Source organism: Pangasianodon hypophthalmus, chromosome 24 (assembly GCF_027358585.1).
Source record: "Pangasianodon hypophthalmus isolate fPanHyp1 chromosome 24, fPanHyp1.pri, whole genome shotgun sequence".
Taxonomy (NCBI): domain Eukaryota; kingdom Metazoa; phylum Chordata; class Actinopteri; order Siluriformes; family Pangasiidae; genus Pangasianodon; species Pangasianodon hypophthalmus.
In genome coordinates, this window is record NC_069733.1 from 10,109,872 (window position 1) to 10,132,071 (window position 22,200).

Below are 22,200 nucleotides of genomic sequence, written 5' to 3' on the forward strand. Positions count from 1 at the left end.
CACTCTACGATCATAATAGTAGTGTTCCCTAGCCATCCCCCGATGACCTATACACTAACACTCATCTTTGTCCATCTCTTCCGCTGTCTTTTTCTGATTCTTATCTCCTGTTTGTGTCACTGCAGCTTATACTCTTACACATACCAGTGTATACCATGCAATGTTCGCAAAACAAGCGATTATTTAAGTTATAACAGCTATAAACACCTCACCTGCCTCCCTTTTATCTCTCGTGAAGTTAATACAACAAAAATGCAGCTTGTCATGTTACAAGAAACAGGAAAGCACAATGACCTTAAGACTTTCTTGTGTTGGAAAACTTAAAATTAAAGTTACAACCTTAGCTCTGACTGTTACAAAGTGCTAAATAAACGTCTTCTCGCAAAAAAAACTTAACAATATCAAAAATTACCCACCTTTGCAACGCCATGAGAACTGTGGTATCATTTAAATGACTAAGAAGCTAAAATGAAATCAACCAGTGCTTGTATTAATCTAACATTCATATTTGTGTTACAGGACCCTGCCACCCGAACCCCTGCCACAACGGAGGCACGTGTGAAATCAGCGAGACCTACAGGGGCGACACGTTCATCGGTTATGTCTGCAAGTGTGCGCCTGGCTTTAACGGCATCCACTGCCAGCACAGTAAGATCAACGATCTTTTAATGAAAATCTGTTGCATGGCTAATAATTTAGCAGATGGATAGCATAGTGGCTGTGGCACAACTATGAAATTATAACACACGCACACACACACACACAGCACAATTTTCTCTTTTTTAATATTAAGTACCTAGACAGATGTTCAGACTTAATTGATTTGTTCCTGGCCTCCAATCACACATATGGTGAAAATAACCTAGTTAAAGATGCATTAGGTAAGATTAAGATTCTTTTTTTTTTAAATCAATATTAGATCTCTAACAGTTACGTCCAGTAGGTAGGTTTGATGTTTAAATTATTATTTTTTTTTTTTTACTTTTCGAACCTACCCTCTTTCCCACCCATGTTCACAAATCTACACCCCAGGATCTACAGTGGCATGTGGGGTGTCTGTAAAATGACTGACAGCAGACTCAAAATCCAACAAACGGATTTTCTCAGAACATGAAAAAAGTCAAGCGATCAGCAAAGATCAATCTCAGGGCAAAATCCAGAATCACAAAGCAAAGATCAAGGCAAGGTCAAACCCAGAATATCAGTATGCATAAATCAAGGTTTGGCAAGTTCATGTAAGTATACACTGAGCAATACTTCACAAAGTGGATGTGGATGGAAAGTCCTCATATACTGTGTGGCTTTGATTGTGTCCAGGTGTGTGTGATTAGAAAGGCAGTGACCGCGAACGTGACAGAGTCCATGAGTGTTAGGAAGTGTAGTCCATGGCAGCCATGTTTGTAGGCAGTGGTGTGTTCTGGGAATTGGAGTTACTTGCTGATTATGGCACTGAGATGACACAAAGATGTGACAGTTTTTGTTAGAAATTGCAGGAATATTGAGAAAATATGAAATTTGTACCTTAAAAATTGTACTTCTAAATTGTTTTGATATCAATAAATTGTCCCATATTTACTGAAGAACTGAAATGTTCTTCAGTAAATATGGGTACAGTATTATACTTTATTCCATATTTACTGAAGAACATTAAAATTCATTGTTATCAAAAAGGATTTAGAGTTAGAGTACTTGGTGTGAAGAGTGTGCTTGTGTGTTAAATAATGGGAAATGTATAAAGTATAGTGAAAATGATGTACATATCTTGAATATTCTTTATAAAATAGTGCATGGTAGTACATGCTTATTGAGTGTGTCAGAAACCCTTGTTGGTTGGTGAGGTCTGATTCATGCAGCAAGACCTTTGTGCCTTATTTGAACAAAAATAAATTGTAATTAGGCACTGGTCTCTCAGTGCTTAAGGCTCTGGGCTACTGATTGGAAGGTTGAGAGTTCAAGCTACCGAGCCTGGGCCACTGGGCACAGCCTTTAACCCTCAAGTGTTAATCTCAGGGTTGCTTCAGATAAAAGCATCTGCTGAATGAATAAACGCAAATGGAATTGATGTGGTCTGGTGGCCACAACACAGCATGAAACAATTTTCTCTCAAGCACATTTAACTCACTGGTCTGGGGGATGTTGTAGTGGATTAAAGTCTTTTGTTTTTCCTGTAATGATGTAGTCTAACTTATGGTAACACTTTATTTGGATAGAAGTGTTGGGGAGGCTACTTTGCAATTGTAACCTGTCAAACTACAAGCTGCTCGTGATTAAAATAGCTAAGCTATAGCTAAACTACCACTTTGGTGAAGTAGCAAGTTATGCTCAAAGCTCCTCATGATTTAAAACAGCTAAACTATAGCCAAATGATGCTTTTAAAATAGCTTGTTACAGGAAAAAAAGTATTTAACCTCAGTAAAGCTTCTTTGTTAATCTGAGGGAAATGAACTGTGACATTTTCGTTTTATTGCAGCTAATTTATTGCACAAAATGCAATTTACATACTTTATGCAATGCTATTCCATAACTACTATTAGTAAGTCTTAGTAAATGGCAGTTAAAAATACTTAACTGTAAACCAATATAATCATAAAAAAGCAACAGATACCGAGAGGGCTCACTCCACTATTGTCTGTTAAGTTGGTTTCTAAGACTATTTATCTAGTTAACATTAATGGGTGCACTCTGGTCCCTATATCATTAAATGAAATAGCCGAATTTGCACATTTGCTACAGTATGAATACTAATTGTTTTCATCATTGCTTGTTATTTGATATTGGCTGATGCTAGTTATTAGGCTGATCACCTGATGCGCCGTCAAAACAGTTATTCGAAACAGCTATTTTGATATCCACTGCTTCATCGCAACAATTAAACAGAAAATACAAAACTAATACACACTAATTCTATCACTCCTGATCACACTTTCAAATTAACCAGCTAGTCAGGAGTTCCCAAACTTTTTGTGCAAACGACCCCAAATGGACAATATTAATTTTCTATGGTCTAGCTTTGACCAGCTTTGAGGATAGCCAAAAAGACTAAAATAGAATGCACACTTTTGATTTAAATGTGGTTTGTTTGAATGTGATTCCCAGTAACATTTCAAAATAGCAGCACCCCATAAAGATCTTAGCTTGAGCAATATCTGTAATATTCATTGTAAAATAAAAATAATAATAAAAAAAAAGAGGAAACTGTTTCTCATACAATCCCATTTATAATCAAGTGATATTAGTTTGGGAACTCCTGAGCAAGATAATAAAGAGCACTAGCAAAAAAAAAAGAGATAATGAACTGCCTACCTTTATGCATCTTTAAATTGGTGCTTTGGATGCTGTCAGTATGTTCATTTCCATTATGAATAGGTTAAGCTACAAAAACAAACGTGTATCTGCTGCCATGTGAATCTTTCACGCTCAGAAACGCTGACAAATATGGCCATGGATGTTCAATAATCTTGTTTTTATCACTAGTAGAACGCATCCGCTGTAGCTGTAGCACAATGTTATTACAGACAGGTCCCTACAGGCCGAGTCACACACACCTACACATGTTCTGCACTAATTTGAAGTATTAAACTCAGTTCCCGGGGGATGCACCTGTTTGCACATTGTGATTTGTTTGGTTCAAAAATAAGGTTGAACTGGTTATGTGAAAAGGGAAAATGGCATATGGTGTAATCCTGCAGTAGTTGAATAATTGACGGTGTTGACAAAAAAGCCTATAATTAAATGTTTACACATTATTAACTGTTCTCTACCACATAATTGTCAAATTGTCAAATATTCAGCTTCAGACAGTATCAGACACCAGCTTTATTACAATGAAAAAAGTTGGTCAATGTTATTATACTGTAATATAATATGCTGTATAATGCATCCAAAATGCATTATTCTCATTTAGAATAATTAATGATATATATAAATTACACACATTATTATGCTTTATGTATGCACGTGTCTATCATTAGAGTTACATTAATAAACTAACCAATTAGGATGCATAATTTATATTTCGTAATTTCATGCATTTTGTTTCTATGTGACATTTGTGGCTTTCCATAGTGTGTGATAGTGATACCAAGAAAATCCAAGTGTCTGACAAGTGTAGCATGACAAGGCTACACAGTTACTCTGTGAAAATGTGTCTTGTTACTGGAAAAGCTACATTATTTTGAAAATAGCTCAGCTACTGCCATGCTACTAAAAATGTAATTAAGCTAGTAGAATTACTCGTATCTAGCTACTCCCCAACTGTACAAACCCTGTATCAGTGAGCTGATGCTCAACAACGTGTCAAACGAGGTTTATTTACTGTTCAAAGTGTTTCAGAAAGGCATCAACAGAGTCCAGATGGACTGAATTAGAAAGTGTGCTAGGGGTAGGGATGTGTTGATAGTCTATAATACACATCAAGAGCTTTACTCTGGACTCCAAAGCAGATGAGACAAGCAAATAGTGTATAGATTATGGACTAAACTCAACAACCATGAACTGGGTCATGCAAATACAGTGAAAGGAAAACATGGACACCATTCTAGTCTATAGAGTGTGAATAAATTATCTTTTAAACATCAGTAATCATTGATTGATCACATATTCAACTGTTGACTATGTGATGGTGAAATTTTGATATTTTCTACTAGTCAAAACTAGTTCTACTAGTTCGAGGTGGAACTACAAACTACATGTGCTCCCGTTACAGTACTTGAGTACAAGGTTAACTAAACAGTACTCTTTTGTACAATTAAACCATAGTGCTTTTGCCTGAGTTTTTAAAAATAAGATGTTCAGCTTTGCTACATTTATTTTTCACTACAAATTATTCATAAAACATCCAAATTGACTTTTGAGCCAAATTTTGACATTGACTATGTGAGGAAATGACACTTACCTAGCAAGGTTTTAGACATCTTTAAACAGACCGACTGTTTTTACCACCACGTGTTTAACTGGCTCCTTACCCAACAAAACCTTTGCAACAATCCAGGTGAAATAATAAATCAAAACTTTTCCGTGTCATTTTGATGAAATATATTAATGGCATTGTAAAAGGCTGTGGTGTCACAGCATGCTATAGATAGAAAAAAAAATGTTTTGGCTGTTTGTCAGAATTCAGTCACAGTGACATCTGAGGGTTTTTTTTTGTTGTTGTTGTTGGTTTCTTTACAGTATGTGGAGTTTTGTCTACAGGATTATCCAAATAAAGTGTTACCCAACTGATTAACACCAGCCTGTTGTTCATTCATCACATCACACTGAGTAGTTTGCTGTCTTTGAATGTCACTTCCTGCTATTATGGATGCGTCTCTCTCTCTAAAGCATGCCTTTGTCAGCAAGTGGAATTGTATCACTCCAGTGTTTGTCAGTGAAGAATTATACAAAGTGCTGAAATTGCGCTCCTTTGTGGAGTGAACACTTAAAAAGATGCGTCTCAAGCACTTTATGCCGTTGTTTCACATAACTTGTATTGTGGGCGTTTATAGTGTGTTTGTATCTGTGTTTATAGCAGATGTATGTGATGAGACTTGCTATAGAATACAGCTCTCCTTTCTCAAGTAATTCAGTTCCTGTAGCTAATTCCAGCATAACAGGGAGCATTTGTTCAGTGTGAACATTACTGCATTTCTGTTGTATTGTGGGTAATCACCAACATTACAGGCTTTATGTTTTTGTGCTGCAGTGTTATTAGATTTTATTGATAAAATGTCACCTTTCATGGGCCTGTTTTAACAACCCGTTAAAGCTAGGTAAAAAGTTCATGTTTGTGCCATGTGGTAAAAAGAAGAAAGAAATAGGGAAAGCTAAAAGATGAACCATGGGGAATACGTATTAATTGTTTTTATTCCACCTCAACAGGATTATAAGTTGCTGGGAACTGACTGAGCGAAAATGCAGAATGTGGCCTGTGCTGCATTTCACCTACTGGGATATTGTGACAAGAAAACTATTAGGGCTGAGCAGTGCATTATGTCACAATGTCTCATCTGTGGTGTAATACAGTGGTGGCAAGTGGTTTTTAAAATATGGGAATGGACTGTCTGTTATGGGCAAATTCACGGGGCCTTGCATGGCAGACACTCTACATAATCTAAACTAATAATTAACACAGACAATCAAGAGAGCTGAAAGGACCCTTTTGACTCCCTTGTTGACTTGGACCTTTGTTTAATTTTTAGTCTTTCCTCATAAATATGAGCATCAAAAGACTTTTCTAAAATCAGGTCAGCATTAGCAGTGTCAAAACTGCTAGCTGAAGAAGGAAGTGAAAGCTAGCTAGCTAGACTTGCAAACAACAAATAAACAAATTTCAGAAATGAATGCATATAATCAAACAGAACTTTATACTTACAGTTTATTTACAATATTTACAAAATACAAAGCTAAAATTACAAGATATACTAGTCTGTAAAACTGTTTACTACAGCTCCAAGTGATTCCAACTGGTGCTGGTATGTTTGTTTGTCACCAACTTTACAGACTTTATGTTCCTGAACTGCAGTGTGATTAGATTTTATTGATAAAATGTCACCTTTCATGGACCTGTTTTAACAACATGTTAAAGCCATGTTCATTAATAATTCAATGACTGGCAGTTGTTTACCAGGTTCTGCCCCATTGAGAGGTCTACCAGTCATCATATGGAGAAGCTGTGCGTCTAATTGGGACAAATGAAGAGTGCAATGTCCAATAAATGTTGATATGTTTATCTGTGCACTACAAACGAACAATCCCATTCACCCCCTGAGACATACAGCATCCAGACGGGAACAATGAGCATTAATCTTTCATCGCATTGAAACGCATTAGGGGAAGGTGAATTTCCCATGTAATCTTCTAAAGGCAGATAGCCAGATGCCTTTGTGATTTCCAAAGTTTCTTTTTTTAAGTGTTCAAGAAAAAGGATGATAGCGTAAATAATCCACTTTGATTGCATTTATTACACTCACGACTGTATTTCACGTGCGCCTTCAATCATCTGAATCACTACTGATGATGTTATTGATGTGTCAGCAAAGCATTCACTCAGTGTAATCCCCTGACTCACCTGCCACTGATGCATGAATTTACAGTCTGGGCTAGAAAGAAATCAGCCCCAGTCTCACTTCTTCATACCATTCTGTGTATTTTTCTTATTACTGTTGGTGGTGCTGTTGTGCTTGGTTCCATAAAAGTCTAAAAGAATCCACTTCAAGAGATTAGTTAGGTAGTTATGAGCAAAAAAAAAAATCTTTTGGTGCAAAAAATGAAACCTTATATTGATATTCTATCTTTGAAAGGTGGAGGGTCTAAAGATGGAGTGGTAATAGCTCACAAAATTAAGTAATAAGGAGAACTGTAACTCCACCCAACCTAAAGCTTCATAGCTTATCATACAAATCGAATCAAGTGTGAATTGGTATGAATTTTTAAGTGAGAACATATTGTGAATTATGGTTTAACTGAAAATCATGGTGTTTACACGGATTGTTTTAGACCATATGCAAGTTTGATCATACAATAAACAGCCTCTGTATATTATGTCCACACATTACATTAATTCCTTGTGATTGCATTTGATTATTTACAGCTTTGATGGATAATGGTCATTGTACTTCGCTTGGTGTTTGTATGGTAGCTGTATTGTTCTCACTTTTGCCTGAAAGAAGAGATCTAATTATGCGTCTCAGTCAGTAAGTATTTTTCTCTAGGCTTCTCAGTGCAAAGCAGATACAGTCATTGAATAGAGGCAGTTCCAGGAAATTGAGTCAATTCCTTTGTAAGAGAGATATATTGTCCATTATAATGACAGGAACTACTCGTGATATCAGGTCTAATGGCCGGCTCTTGTTTCCTACCCCTTTCGTCAAAGTATAAGATGATTAGGTTTGCCGTTTCAATGGATTATTTTGGATATAATCCTTTCCTGTGCCTTAAAATATTTATTCTGTTTGTTCACCCACCAATGTTGGACTCCATCCAGAATACTTTGAGCATACTTTGAAAATGTGTTTTGAAAACAAGCATAAAAAAGATGAACATGTTGTCACCCCTTAGCAATTCAGTGTTTCCAGAAAGAAAGAGAACTTGGATAGTCCAGCATGTCTTACCTTTCAGACCAAATTCAGAAAAAGGCATTTTTAAACCCCCAAACTCGCCATTACTTCCAGGAGCAGTGGAAAAAAAAGTCTGAAAATGTCTGAAGCCAAAAATAAAATCATGTGTTTGCATAATTTCTGCAATTAAATGATAAAAGAAATGTGATAATTATTCTCCAAAAATGAATGACAACTAAGCAGACCAGCTGAGCTACTGATGGGGACAGAGAAAGCCGAGTTCATAGGATTCCATCAGCAGGAACAAACCCAGCTTTAAATCTGGCAGCTGTGTCATTAATGAAATTGACTTTATAACCAAACAAGCGGCAACATGAAAAAAAAAAGAGGGGCGGGGGACGGCCATGGAGTACTGGCTAAAAGAAAAATGGATTTTGTGTGCAAGTATAATCTAGAATATATACTAAATATGCATTTATTGCTTTGTGTTACATGTACATTAATGATTATTAGAGTCGATCTGATTTTTGATTATTTGATCTGATTTTGATTAATTGTTCCAGAATCATATGCTTCCAAGATTCCCAAAAGAAAAAGATACTCAACCCTGCAGTATCCAGGCAGCTATTAAGGGCACAGTTCTCTAGTATTTACCGTGTGCAACTTTCTTATGTCTGGCATCTGTAACTATTTGTACAAAGAAGCTGATAAAATATTTACATATCTCAAGTACAGGCAAGCATAGAGCTTATATACAGTTTACAGAGCCAGTGTACAAAAGTGCAGTAAACAAAGTTTAAGGGCTGGCATATAGCTTAAAATCCACAGAGTACAAAAGCTAGAGTAACACTGTATTATGTAAAGTTCAAATACTAGCATGGAGCAAAGTATGAAGCTAGAATAAAACCGGAATAGCTGTCTGCCTTATATTCTTTTAATGTAACGATGTCATTCCAAATCTGCCAATCTCCAGATATCTGGGGTATCCTAAATGTGTAGTAGAGAAATGGAGAGAGGGAGAGAGAAAGAGAGAGGGTGGAGAGAGACATACGGAATGCCACAATACTTCCTAACATGCATTATCATATTTAAATCATAATTCTAAGACACATGTGGGGTCAAAATAATCTGCAAAATGTTAAAATTTAAAAATAATAAGAGATCATCAAAATTTTATTTTTTATTTAGTGCTGCCCTGAATAAGCTATTTTACATAGCAGATATTTACATATAGTCCACAAGACAAAATTATAACTGAATTTATACAAATGAACCAGTTCAAAAGTTTACATACGCTCGATTCTTAATACTGTGTGCTGTTACCTGGATGATCAATGACTGTTTTTATGTTTTGTTATAGTTGTGCACGAGGCCCTTGTTTGTCCTGAGCAGTTAAACTGCCCACTGTTCTTCAGAAAAATTCTCCAGGTCCTGCACATTCTTTGGTTTTCCAGCATCTTCTGCATATTTGACCCCTTTCCAAAAGTGGCAATTTGATGTTGGGATCCATCATTTCACACTGAGGACAACTGAGGGACTCGTACACAACTATTACAAAAGGTGCAAACATTCACTGATGCTCAAGAAGGCAACATTAAGAGCCAGGGGGATGTAAACGTTTGAACATAATGATCAGTGTTAATTGTTATTATTTTGTTAAAAGATCTTATTTTTTCTTTTAGTACTGCCCTTCAGAAGCTACAAGATATTTAGATGTTTCCAAGAAGGCAAAATAATAACAATTTACACCCATCATCCTGTTCGAAAGTTTACATCCCCCTGCTCTTAATGTATCGAGTTGCCTTCTTGAGCATCAGTGAATGTTTGCACCTTTTGTAATAGCTGTGTACGAGTCCCTCAGTTGTCCTCAGTGTGAAGAGATGGATCTCAACATCATGTAGCCACTGTTGGAAAGGGGTCAAATATACAGAAGATGCTGGAAAAGCAAAGAATGTGCAGGACCTGGAGGATTATCCAGGGCAGTACTAAATAAAACAAAAAATACAATTTTTATGATCCCTCTTTTTTTTTTTTAATTATTAATATTTTGCAGATTCTGCAAGATGTATGTAAGCTTATGACCTCAGCTGTAGGTTTTGATATCCAAACCAATTTTGTCAGAGCAACTATATGCATTGTTTCTATAATATTATACACAGAATAAAAGTCAACAGAAAAGACAATAAAACCATTAATCACAGTAATGTGTATGACAATTAATTGTCAGCTAAATTTCAGAATCATGACAGGCCTATTTATTCTCAGAAACCTTTAATCACTATAAGAACAATACAGTCATCATCACAGAACAGGTGATGTACTGCATATAATATGATACCGTGTATATTGTACTGGGTGCTGCACTTAGTTTATTGACATTTTCTTAATTTGTCTCATTTCTTTTACTAGGCCATTATAAACTTTCCATTCCTACATTCCTGCCAGTAACCCAAGTTAGCACACTTATTTAACCGCATTATTTAGCCCTACAACCATTCATACTTCCATGTGGCTTTTTCTCTTTTTCACACTGTTGTTTTTTTTCTCAGGCTTACTGATATTACTGTCTGTCTGCTTTTGCCCCAAGCTGTTTAATGTTCTTATTTTTCTATTTCCTTCCCATTCTTGGCCCAGGTGTACAGATTCTAGATCTAAAGCTTAAGCCTCAGCACTTACATTTTAGCAGCTTACTCTTCTAACCATCCGCTTCAAATCCAATTTCACATCTACAAGCATTATTTTAAGCATTAGTGGAGTAGGAAGTAACAGGCAGGGAGCTCTAAAGGGAATAGAATATACAGCAGCCAGGAAAGCTGTGGTTCAGGGTTAAGTTCTTGTGTGGCATATATCAAAGTGAAAGTACTGGATGTGCTTTTTTTATTTATTTATTTTTTTTAAAGTGGGGTTAGAGTTAAGGCTTGTAAGCTTGCTGATATCCAACATTATGTTTAGATCTGAACTATTATCTGAAGTAAATCTCTAAATACATAATCATTTTATATAATAATAATAATAATAATAATAATAATAACATAGCTACAAGCAGTGATTAAGGGGGCCAAGCACTTTCTGCCCTCACCCCTTACACAGGAAAACCATCAGCCATTGGGACCATCAGCGCTTGCTCTCAAGAAGATATGCTAAATTATATAGATATACTCAAGCTGTTGCTTAGATATTGCCTGACTTTCTACTTTTAATAGCCCTCGCAAGTTGCATCTGAAGTCAAACCTTGTTTCTTAATATTTGATCATGTTGCTACATATGTTGCTATATATGTGAGAAGTTCGATGTCAATACTTAAAAGCACTGCTGAGATAAGCCCTGTTTGGCACAAATTTGTTACATGACAAATTCCAGGGCACCTTCCAGGACATAAAGAGACAGAAGAAGCATGATTGCATGTTGAGTGGTTCAAAATTTATGAGCAGTTTTACTAATTTGTGAATAACAGCGCCTCCTAGAGGGGATTTGCACAAAACTTCTTTCAGTCCCTTAGGACAAGATCTTTTTCTCATCTACAAAGTTTGGTCAAAGTCTTTCACACCATTAATGAAATATGCCAATATTTTTTGTTTGGTGTCAAATTTAATAAAAGTGGATGAAGTGTTCTTTGGCCTGCCATAGTCTCCCATGTTGAAAAAGAAGAAGAAGAAGGAGAAGAATACACCTTTGGTGCTTGGCCCCTAATAATAATGAAATGCAAACACATTTTATGCATAAGGCTAATATTCATATGAATATGGCACTGGAAGCCTGTAGAGAAAAGAGAAATGTCCTGAGAGACACTTGGCAAGAAGGTCAGTAAAGTAAAAATGCACTTCTGCATTGGCTGAATCTCTTCTAGCCTTTTTGTTTATCAGCCAGCTTTATCATATTCCATTGGAGGAAACCCATATCCAGTAACACTGCGTTATAAGATCCATCTTGGATCTAACAAGTTACTTGATTTGTAACTCACGCTTACTATACCCAGTTTTGCTGGACTTGAAAACTTGACAAATGCACCATAAAAATGTCCTCCACAAAATCAGCTCCTTGTTTTGTGCTCATAGCGTGTGACCTCCCTTGATTAAAGGACTTTGATGGTTTTTTTGTTCAGTTTGAGCTGTTGTTGTTATTATTATGCATTGTATTTTGGTGCAAAACCCAGAGCTGTGCTGTATTTACAGGAACGATAGGATGCTGTGTTCCTGCCACTGATTGGCCAGGCGAGCACAGAAAATGGCCAATTATTGTAATGAAGTGTCACGACGAGCAAGCCAGAGGGGAGGGAGTGTGTAGGTGGGTGTGAAGGAGAGGATTTGAAGGCCAGTATGTTTTCATGGTTGCCTTTTGTATGGTCTCCAACACAGTGATGTTCTGATCCTTGACCTGACTTGACTAAAATCTTCTTTAAGTGCGAGGTCAGTTTTTTTCTGACCTTGCCAAGCAACCCCCCCCCCCCCCCCCCCCAAATCAACAACAACAACAACAACAACAACAACAGTTTAAGCTATAATGTTGCACTTGCGATTGCGAAAAGCTGATTAAAAAAAGCCAGAGAAGTCTAGTGAGAATGCAGCAGCCAGGTTTGGTGGCTTTTATGTTCTAAATTTGCACAGGGAGTTTCTGGAGTGTGTACAGGAGTATGCAAATATTAATGAACACTTTGCAGAATGTGGGCTCAAACATTAGGTTTATGATTAAGGAATAAAGGTTTTGCTGTTTTATGATGTCTTGAAGAATCCAAGAAACATTTTAGAAGCTGACGTTTCAGTTTCCACTTCAAAACAATAAGCTAATTTTCACGTGTATTGAAATGTTATTTGTTATTACTGTCTTGATCACTATATCTAAAAATAGGTTTATTGTAATTCCTGCTTTGCCTGGCATATGATGAGACATACATATATTTAGAAATTTTATATGGTGTATTGCATTATGCATTTTATTTGAAAAGTGCAGTCATTACGGCTTTACCCTTGTTATACTTGATGTGAACTTAGAAGACACTGTACTCACTGATTTATAAATCTCATTGTTTCTAAATATTTCTTTATTGTTATTGCTAGCTGCTAGTTGTTAAATACTAAAATTACCAGCAGGCCATCATTCTTTGCATTCAAGCTGAGCTATTATTAATAGATTATCATTTTAATGAGAACTGCAAGCAATTTATTAATATTTACTGCAAATGTGCAATGGAAAACAATAAAACTCCGCAGTAAAAAAAATTGCCAAGAAAGTTACAGCATCAAATACAGTATATTAATTTAAAACAATTGCAGCTAGATTACTTTAAATATACATACAATTACATATTGGGCAAATTACAATACTCTTACAACAGTAAACTAGCTGTACTGGACTAGATACAGTTAAGAACTAGATAATTTCTGTTTTATGACTTTAAGTACTAAAAGCAGGATGCAATTATCCCACCTCAAGTGCGACAGTGTGAATTTCAACTAAATGGGGCAGTTGGAAAAACACCTGCTGCGTTTAATCTCAAGCCTGAACCTCAAAAACCATCTCTAGCTTTAGCACAGAAGTGTTTGGGGTGTGAACTATCCTGTCAGTCAATGCTGCTCTGTATTTAATGGCTCCATGTGACATTATTCCAGCATCTCTAACTGCTCTCAGAGCTCAAATGAGAGATGTAATTATAGCCACAGGTGTCATGGGGAAAAGAGAGAGGAAATGGAGAGGAAGTCAGACAGCTGAAGAGGCAGTGAGGTTTCAGAATACATTATTATATAGAATATAATTTTTTTATGCATCTGATGTGTATCTGTTTGAACCAAGCAGATTTGTGAACTCCATGTTTTTTTTGTTATATATATATATATATATATATATATATATATATATATATATATATATAACATATATATATATATATATATATATATATATATATGTTATATATATATATATATATATATATATATATAACATATATATATAACATATATATATATATATTGCATCATTATATAATTATTCAGTACAGTATATCATAAGTGGTAGTCACGTGACAGTGTTTGAGCTTCAATGCTTGGAAAATCATATCCAGGTGCGAAAAGCAGATTGAGAAATTGAGGCATGTGTGTTTTGCAGAGCTGATTTGTTAAAGCCATTTGTGGCAGTAGGATTTTAAGCAGTTTTGGGCTAACAATTGCCCAAAAACCGTGTTCCAGAATAGGATTTAATTCGTACCAACCAGATAACTTTATTGATATAAACAGGCTGAGTAAGATACAACTGGTTCCAAAATAAGGTACCTGCTGAAATGCCTTTTGGAGCTGGCATATGGCTTTTTTTATTGCGCGTGCAGAAAATAATCTAATTTTTGCCAACTTGTTATGATACAGTTTAACCGGTAACAGATGTAATTATGTTTCATTTGAAGCACATAGAAGAATATGTCCTAATTACAATAGGAGTACAGTGTTAGTCTTTCAGTTTAAGGCCAACTCTTGCAGTTTGGTGTTATAACACGTGCAAAAACAAACACTTTGGTTTGCCTTTTATGATGCTCAGTTATGAGAGATAAATTTATAGGCTACATACTGCGTATGTAGTGACAGATGTGTTTGATTAATGGTATAATGATGGGAATGGATGAGAAGCTGGTACATTTCAGGCTATTCGAACTCAGATTCATTCATTCATTCTTTCATTCATTTTTAACTGCTTTTTCCTGGTCAGGGTTGCAGTGGAGCCTACACTCACTTACACCTAGGGGCAAAAGCATAGCCAATGCACCTAACAGCATGTTTAATCTCAGAGACATGTAAAATGAAATGTAAAAATCCATTCACTCTGATGAATTATAAGTAGAAAGTGTGCCTCCTTTAATGCATTTAAATGACCATTTATTGATCTGACCAGTGCTTTTATCTAAATTGATTTATTGGCAGAACACAGACCAAGCGTACACCTGTCACTAGACATAGTTTCCATCGACTTAGCAGAAACAAAGTGCAGGGTTAGTGTGGAAGAATAAAGAGAGCAACTAAACACACACACACAAATTAAACTCAACACACTCCATAAAACCTGTATATTGAATAAATCCATACAGTTCCCATAAATAAAATGTTAAAACTGAGTCATGTTTGCAAGTAAGGTATGTTTTACTTTAACAATAAAAGTCTTTTTCTTTCCAAAGAAGCCAAGGAAGAGCTAATGTTTTATAGCAGGGTATTAGGTAAATGAATAAAAAGCTCATGGACCAAAGATAATTAGAAAATAGCTTAATTATTTTTGTAACAAAGCAATGAGTCAAATATTTGGTGTCAGTTTTGAGTAAGTGGTTGATTATCCCTGCCACTCTTATCCTTCTATCACTTGCACAAATAAAATCTCTGACCAAGTTTGAACTTCATTTGGTATCGTTAAATTACCATTGGTATCATTATCATTAAAGCAGAATTCCTTGGTTTCAACTCGCAAACAAGTTACTTAAATTCTGTAAGCTACAGATTCACCCGCTGAAGAAGATGTACAGAGACACATAAGCACCACTGACACACTGAAGTATCTGCGTCGTGATAGTAAAATAAGTTTAGCTTTTTCCCCCATCTTTTTGCTAGCCATGAAACGCTCCAGTGGTAAAAAATAAACTCTGGTATTGAAGTCAGGCCCTGACAGATCTCACAGTGCAATTTTCCATGCCTTCAAAACCGATGCAACCAAACCACATATTCTGGGTGGCCTGTCGTCAGCATTACAGCGAAGACCTCGTCTGGATATTCAGACAATTTCAACATTGTCCCACCACATAATAACACACAAAACCAGCATGTACACACACACAAAACTTACGAGCTCATAAATACACAAAAAGATTCTTCATTTCTAACCCTCTTACACAATGGCTGTCTATATAACATAGAAAACATGACCACAGATCCCACAGTTATATACAATCACTGGTTTAGCTTTGTCCCTAAGATTGTTTGTGTTAGTAAGTTAGTAAGCTTTCCCATGATTTTGCTCCCCATGTCTGGCGTAGTATCCCTGTTCTTATTGCACATGAGAAAACATTTCTCACTTTTACTCATTACTGATTAAGTTTTTGGTCAGCATATTTTACATAATAGAAAATTTGTGGTCTGTTTTTCCTCCCTCTCTCTCTCAGAGCATTTGATACTTTTGATGAACTACAATGATAGAATCATTCCATCTCATCCACAGAGACACACAGATAAAAGGCAGAGAAATTATACTGTAGATCTGCATGGATGCACACACATACACCACATCAAACCCAACAGCACAGCAGCAGAATGCAGTCCCCTATTGTCCTAGTCCTAATCAAAACCAAGCTTTTCCTCCTTTCCACCCAGTTACAGAAGACCATCAATCTTAATCGTGCTTACACTCATCCTCATACTTATTTCTAGACATCAAAAAATATTCCTCTCTTAATAACGCCTCAACATTCACATAGACTCTCATTAAATACACCTTGATTTCTGATATCTGAGTCTTCCTGTTGTTGTTTATTCCACGTTTTAGGGAAAATAAAAACCAAAAGTATTTAACACAAGGTCATTTTTCCCATGGACTTCCATGGCTTTGTATGTGTTTTTTTTTTTTTTTTTTTGGCAGTGGGATAATGAGAAGCTTGCTAATGAAGGCGTTGTGATTGGAGTGAACATGGTTAGAGGCTAATATGTAATAGGTTTTGCAGTGAGTGCTCTGCATCTGCAGTGCTCCCCCTCCAGCTCTGTCAATGAATTATTTACCCTTACCTGCAGCACATCTAAATGGCAGAACAGGAAGAAAGAGAAGAGCTGCAAAAAGGTTTTCTTTTCTTCAGGCATTTGCTTGACATTCTCTATTATCGTAATGAGAGATGTGAAATAGGCCTATGCACGCTACTCACTTATTATAAAGTTCTACCGGGCATCTATTTTTTGAGTTCAGCACAAAAACGTAGCCACTGGGATATACTTCAATGCGTTTTCCCATAGGTCTGAAGTAAACTGCAGTGTGTGTGTGTGTGTGTGTAGATGTGTGTTTGTCAGTTGGGGTTTGATTGATGCTGCAATGCATAGAAAGTTTGGAGGTTGTATTATTTTTGTGCATATAGTATGTATTTTTGTGCATATAATTCAAAGTTACTAGCTAACAACTAAACTCAAGTATTTCATATCAGGTCTATGGGATTCATCTCTCTACTCGCTGATTAGAGTCTAACCTATATGTGAGAAACAGTGCACTTTTTCTATTTTTTTCACTCCAAAATCAGGTATAACGCTCTATACCAACCAATCATTCCTGATCCGAACGAATAGGCCATGAATGAACCTTTAGGGGATATTTTCGAAAAAAATAATAATAACTATCAAAAAGTGTGTTTTTGTAAAGTAATAATTACAGAATCAGTATAAGAACATTTTATATTTTCAAACATTATTTTTCCAGCAAAAAAATGAAATGTTACAGAAAAATGTTAGTACGTCAGTAAAGAAAGCAACATATTGCATAACAAACCACTTTTCCTACAAAAAAACATACTGAAGGCTGCTGAGTTTTGCTGCAATAAAGAAGTGGGTGCGACAGTCAAAGTCTCCAGAAGAACTGGGACAGATTCTCCAAGATGCTCAGTAAAACTTATGAGCTAATTTTCTTATAAAACTGCACAAATTGTACCTGAGGCTATTTTTTAAAGCAAAGAGTTGTCACATAGAATATTGACTTTGTTTACCTTACTAAACTGCTTACTGCTCTTTATAGATTTTTTTTTAAGGAAGAAATATTTCATTATTTTGAAGCCATTTTTGCTTTAAAGCATTTTTGGCATGCGAAACGCTTGCATATGCCTGAAACTTTTGCAGAGTTTTATTCATTGTTTGTTTAATTTTAATAATAAAGGTCTTTTTCCTGATAGAGAAGCTTGCTCATAGACTGTTGTTATATTATAACCATAAACATTACCCTTCCTTTTCTGGCTTAATGGCTCTAGGCCTATAGCTTATCTCTGGTCTGATGAGCTGCCTTCAGCAAATAATTTACATAAATGCATGTGATTGGATAAATAACAACAGAACCATATACATCTGCAGAAGCCATATTCAAGTTTAGAAACTGAAGCAGTTGAACATATATTTTGTACATTTTCAGATTCGTCTGCTAAATACTTATAAGGGGTCTGCATTTGGACCATGGTTTGCCAGTTCATGTTCCCTGTTTAGGTCACTAGATATTATCCATTATCCATATTAATTTTCCATTTACCAGAAACACGAAATATAGATCTATAATAGCTGACAAAATATAGATCCATTGCAAGTTAGAAGAAAAATAAAATAACATTCAAATAATTATTCAAAAAATCCACACAGCTTGGGCTAGTCCTTGTTAGCTCTATCCACTATTCCAAACTTCTCTCCTCCACTCTTTCCTCTACCTGCTCATACCAACAAATGTCTCAGTAAAATTAGACTGCTACAGCAAAAGCAGTAAGAAAAACACACTTCACTCCTCTGCTTTTCCACACTTCACTTTGGCCAGGCTGCCAAGTCTGGAGCCAGTGAGCAAGTCTGGAGTTCTCCCTGAGCTGTCTGAAAGCATTGTGGGTGATAAGAAAAAAAACAATAAAATAAACCGAGCCTAGTCAGAGAGAGAGGCTGTATCTTCATCCTCATGTTTACATTTGCAAGACATTCAGTGACCTTTCTGTTTAGTCAAGCCGCACTCCACCCCGGGTGTCAATCAGCCAGCCAGATCTGCCAACTCAACATGAGGTGAAAGAAGAGAGATGCATCACAGAGCTTGACTGGATCATTTCAGCGTGTTTACATGAGGATTTGATATACAGCAAGATCTTTCTCTCCTATGCGTAGAAAACACCCTAATGGTTTTAGCATCTCCACAAGGATCTGTGTTCATTTTGAATCTATAATATTGCTATAAGAACTGATGTGCTAGTCTCTCCTCTGGGCCTTTTCTTTAAAAGAGGATTACATTTTGCTTGTTTTTCGTGCTCAGTAGCGTGCAGAATAAATAGCTAAATAGAATATCAGAAGATATCATGATGCGATTCCAGAGACAAAAACAAACTACAATGGCTGATAGAGAACCAAGAAAAAATTGAATCCTGTAGCGTAATTCCATTGTTTTCCTCTCTCCTGGGAGAGCTCTACATTCTGTTGTCTGCTTCTCCCTCCTTCTCTGTATCTCTCCATTTAATCTCTCCCTGTCTCTGTCTCTCTCTGCAGTCAAACCCTCACCTGATTCCCACTTTAACCTTTCTCTATTCCCTTCTTTAGTCTTATTTTGCTTTCTTTCCCTCCCTCTGCTCTTTCTTTCCCTCTTGCCCTTCTTTCAGCTGTGAGTAAACATGGAACTGCTCTCTTTTTCATCACTGGAGCTGTGCTGCCCCTGACTGTTCCACTATTCCTCTGGATCAGCCCTGGCAGCCTGCCAAAAGCCTTTAGTACTGAAATCTTTCCACTATTCACACCGCGACCACAACTTCTTCATCAACTCCTCTCTTCCCCAAGCAGCACTGGAAGATAGGCTTACCTCTTTGAATAACAATGTGATGAAAGATGCACCACCACTGCAACCACATAGTTCAGTAAAACATGCCCTGATTTTTATTCCTCAAGAACCTAAAGCTACAATCTCAGTGTAACCTACTGTAGATGCTGGTTTATCATTTGATTCCCATGTAGGTTTCTCTAAAAACTGATTATCATCTGAGACAAATATCACAGATAAGGAATAGGCTTCTATAACCTACTATTCCTAGGTGTGGCTGGACAGCTGCCCAGTTGTATCTTTAAGTAAAACTCTCAGAATGCAGCAGAATGCATCCTTACCAGGAAAAGAAAGTCAGATATTACTGTAGTTGTATTCAAGCTACACTCTCACTGCCTTTTCAGTTCTCTGGAATAAGAAACCACAGAACATTAGACACGCGCTATAGCCCTTTAAGTGTAAAACAAAAAAAAAAATAGCTTGATATTTTCTTAGTTCTTCTAGTAAGGCTCATTTGTGTTGGTACTTTGGTTCTTTAATGTGATTTACAAATATTTACTTGTAAACTTGTACTCAAGTGCTCTAGTGCCACCAGCAGGGCAAATCTGGACATACGTTCGCAATAAAAACTCTGCAACACAACGTCATAGAAATGTGATTCCACTTTCCTCTGATTCTTTGCGTAATGCTGACTTCAACATATACCATGATGTTAATTTCCGCCATATTGGGTTTTCTGCTATTTTGAATATTTCGAATGTTTTCGCTTCTTCTTTCACCAAATTTGGATCGTAGTGTCATGAGACCAATCTGTATAAAATTTTTTCCTCTGATTTTTATATGCAGGACAGTTCATGCACAAATGAATTTGATGGCGAGGTCACCAAACAGGAAGGGAGGCCATTTCTCAAAAACACTTTCAAATATTGACACCAAACCTGGCACGTATGTTTAGCAACATGACCTGATATTAATAACCAAGCTTGGGAGGGTTACTGACAACAGGAAGCTTGATGTTTGGCCTTCAAATTTAGCATATTCGCTTGGGAACAAACCTTGATGGTCCCAGTGGCTTCTGGTCTTCCTCCGTCACTAAGGGTGGGGCCAGAAAGTGCTTGTCCCCATAACATCACATTTTACAGCCATACTATTATTATTAGTAGTAGTAGTAGTAGTAATAATAATAATGAAAATAATAATAATAAAAAACTTCATACTGACTGCAGGTTTCACACATCAGACATGGATTGTTCATTTTATGTGCCATGTCATTTCCCTGAAACTAAGCAGATAGCATCTCGCTTACAGCAACAGAAATCGATGGACTCAATAATGGCAGATCAGACGTGTAATAAGCATGCAATATTGCCTGGGTTGCAGCAAGATGGATTGTGCTGCTTAAGACAGGAAACTTCTGCTGAGACTCATCATTCAAAAAGCAGAGCAAAGCTGTCTGGAGTCTCTGAAGTGATTAAGCTGGAATGTTGGGTTTCTCTTGCAGTACACTCTGTTCCAAAAAATGCCAGGCTGAAGTTTAGCTCAACGTCCACACTGCTGTCAGAAAAGCCTATAAAATAAAGCTTGTAGGATTAGACAGTCATTTATTCATAGTGACTATCATCTCAGATGGATTTGCTTTGTTTTGTTGGTTACTAACTATGCATTCATTTATGACAGTGTTGGTTCTTTCCACACTGATTTGCAAATATTTCATAAAAAGCATTAAATAAGTCCAGCTACCAAATATTTCGTTATTATAAAGATGATGACCAACTACATCACTTGTGCAAATATTTGATTTCTCATGAGAAATATCTGGTGTAGTCACACAATATTTATTTTGTTTTCCTGAACAGTACTCTATCTTGTGTTACAAACTTCTTAACCTAGTGAATGTTAGTATATGGCGTCATGACGTATTGCTGATAGGTTTCCTTATAAGTGCCTCCATAGATATGAAAGCTCTTCCTTATAAGACACTGACTTATGAGACAGCAAGGCATCAAGTCATCAGGGCATCTGCCTCTGTCATGGAGTCTTTATTTCCTTTTCCAGATCAGCTGTGTGGGAGTATTTTATAACCTTAATGTGGAAAAAACTTCACTTCAATGGAAAATTTCCATCGGTTTTGCCATTTAGGTCATTTTTCGTCATTGGTACTGATTAAGCACAAAAAAAATTCTACTTGCTTGTATTTCTGCCCCAAAATGTTGTTAAAGCAAGAAAAACAGCATTTTGCTTTGGAATATACAGTTCGCACTTAAGCATACCACCCTCAATATAATGAACGAAATGGATTAAAAGGATTGAACAAAATTATTCAAATTTAATTTTATTGCCAGGATGTTATAACATTATAATGCATTTTCCATTCATTTTCATCATTGTTTACGAACAGTAGGACAGTGGACAATGGGAGGAAACCACAGAACCTGAAGGAAACCCACAGTGACACATAGAGAACTTTCATTTATTCATAGGATGCATTATCCTAGTATTTCACTCGCATGTTTTCTCTGTGATTTTTCTCATTTTCAGTGTGTTCTGAGATGCTTTTCTGCTCGCCATGGTTGTAAAGAATGGTTATTTCAGTTACCATAGCCTTCATAACCAGTCTGGCCATTCTCCTCTGAGCTCTCTAATCAACAGGGCGTTTCTGCCCACAGAATGGCAACATTTGCAC

The 22,200-nt window shown here is 36.4% G+C and overlaps 1 protein-coding gene across 2 annotated transcripts in view; it reads left to right on the plus strand.

Annotated features, from left to right (window-relative positions):
* The window catches only part of edil3a (EGF-like repeats and discoidin I-like domains 3a), a 181,204-nt gene that overhangs the window by 69,854 nt on the left and 89,150 nt on the right, over window positions 1-22,200 (plus strand). For both annotated transcript variants that reach the window (XM_026931547.3, XM_026931546.3), the window contains exon 3: window positions 520-648. In XM_026931547.3, the coding sequence (XP_026787348.2) occupies window positions 520-648 (129 nt within the window). The remainder of the gene's footprint in view (window positions 1-519; window positions 649-22,200) is intronic.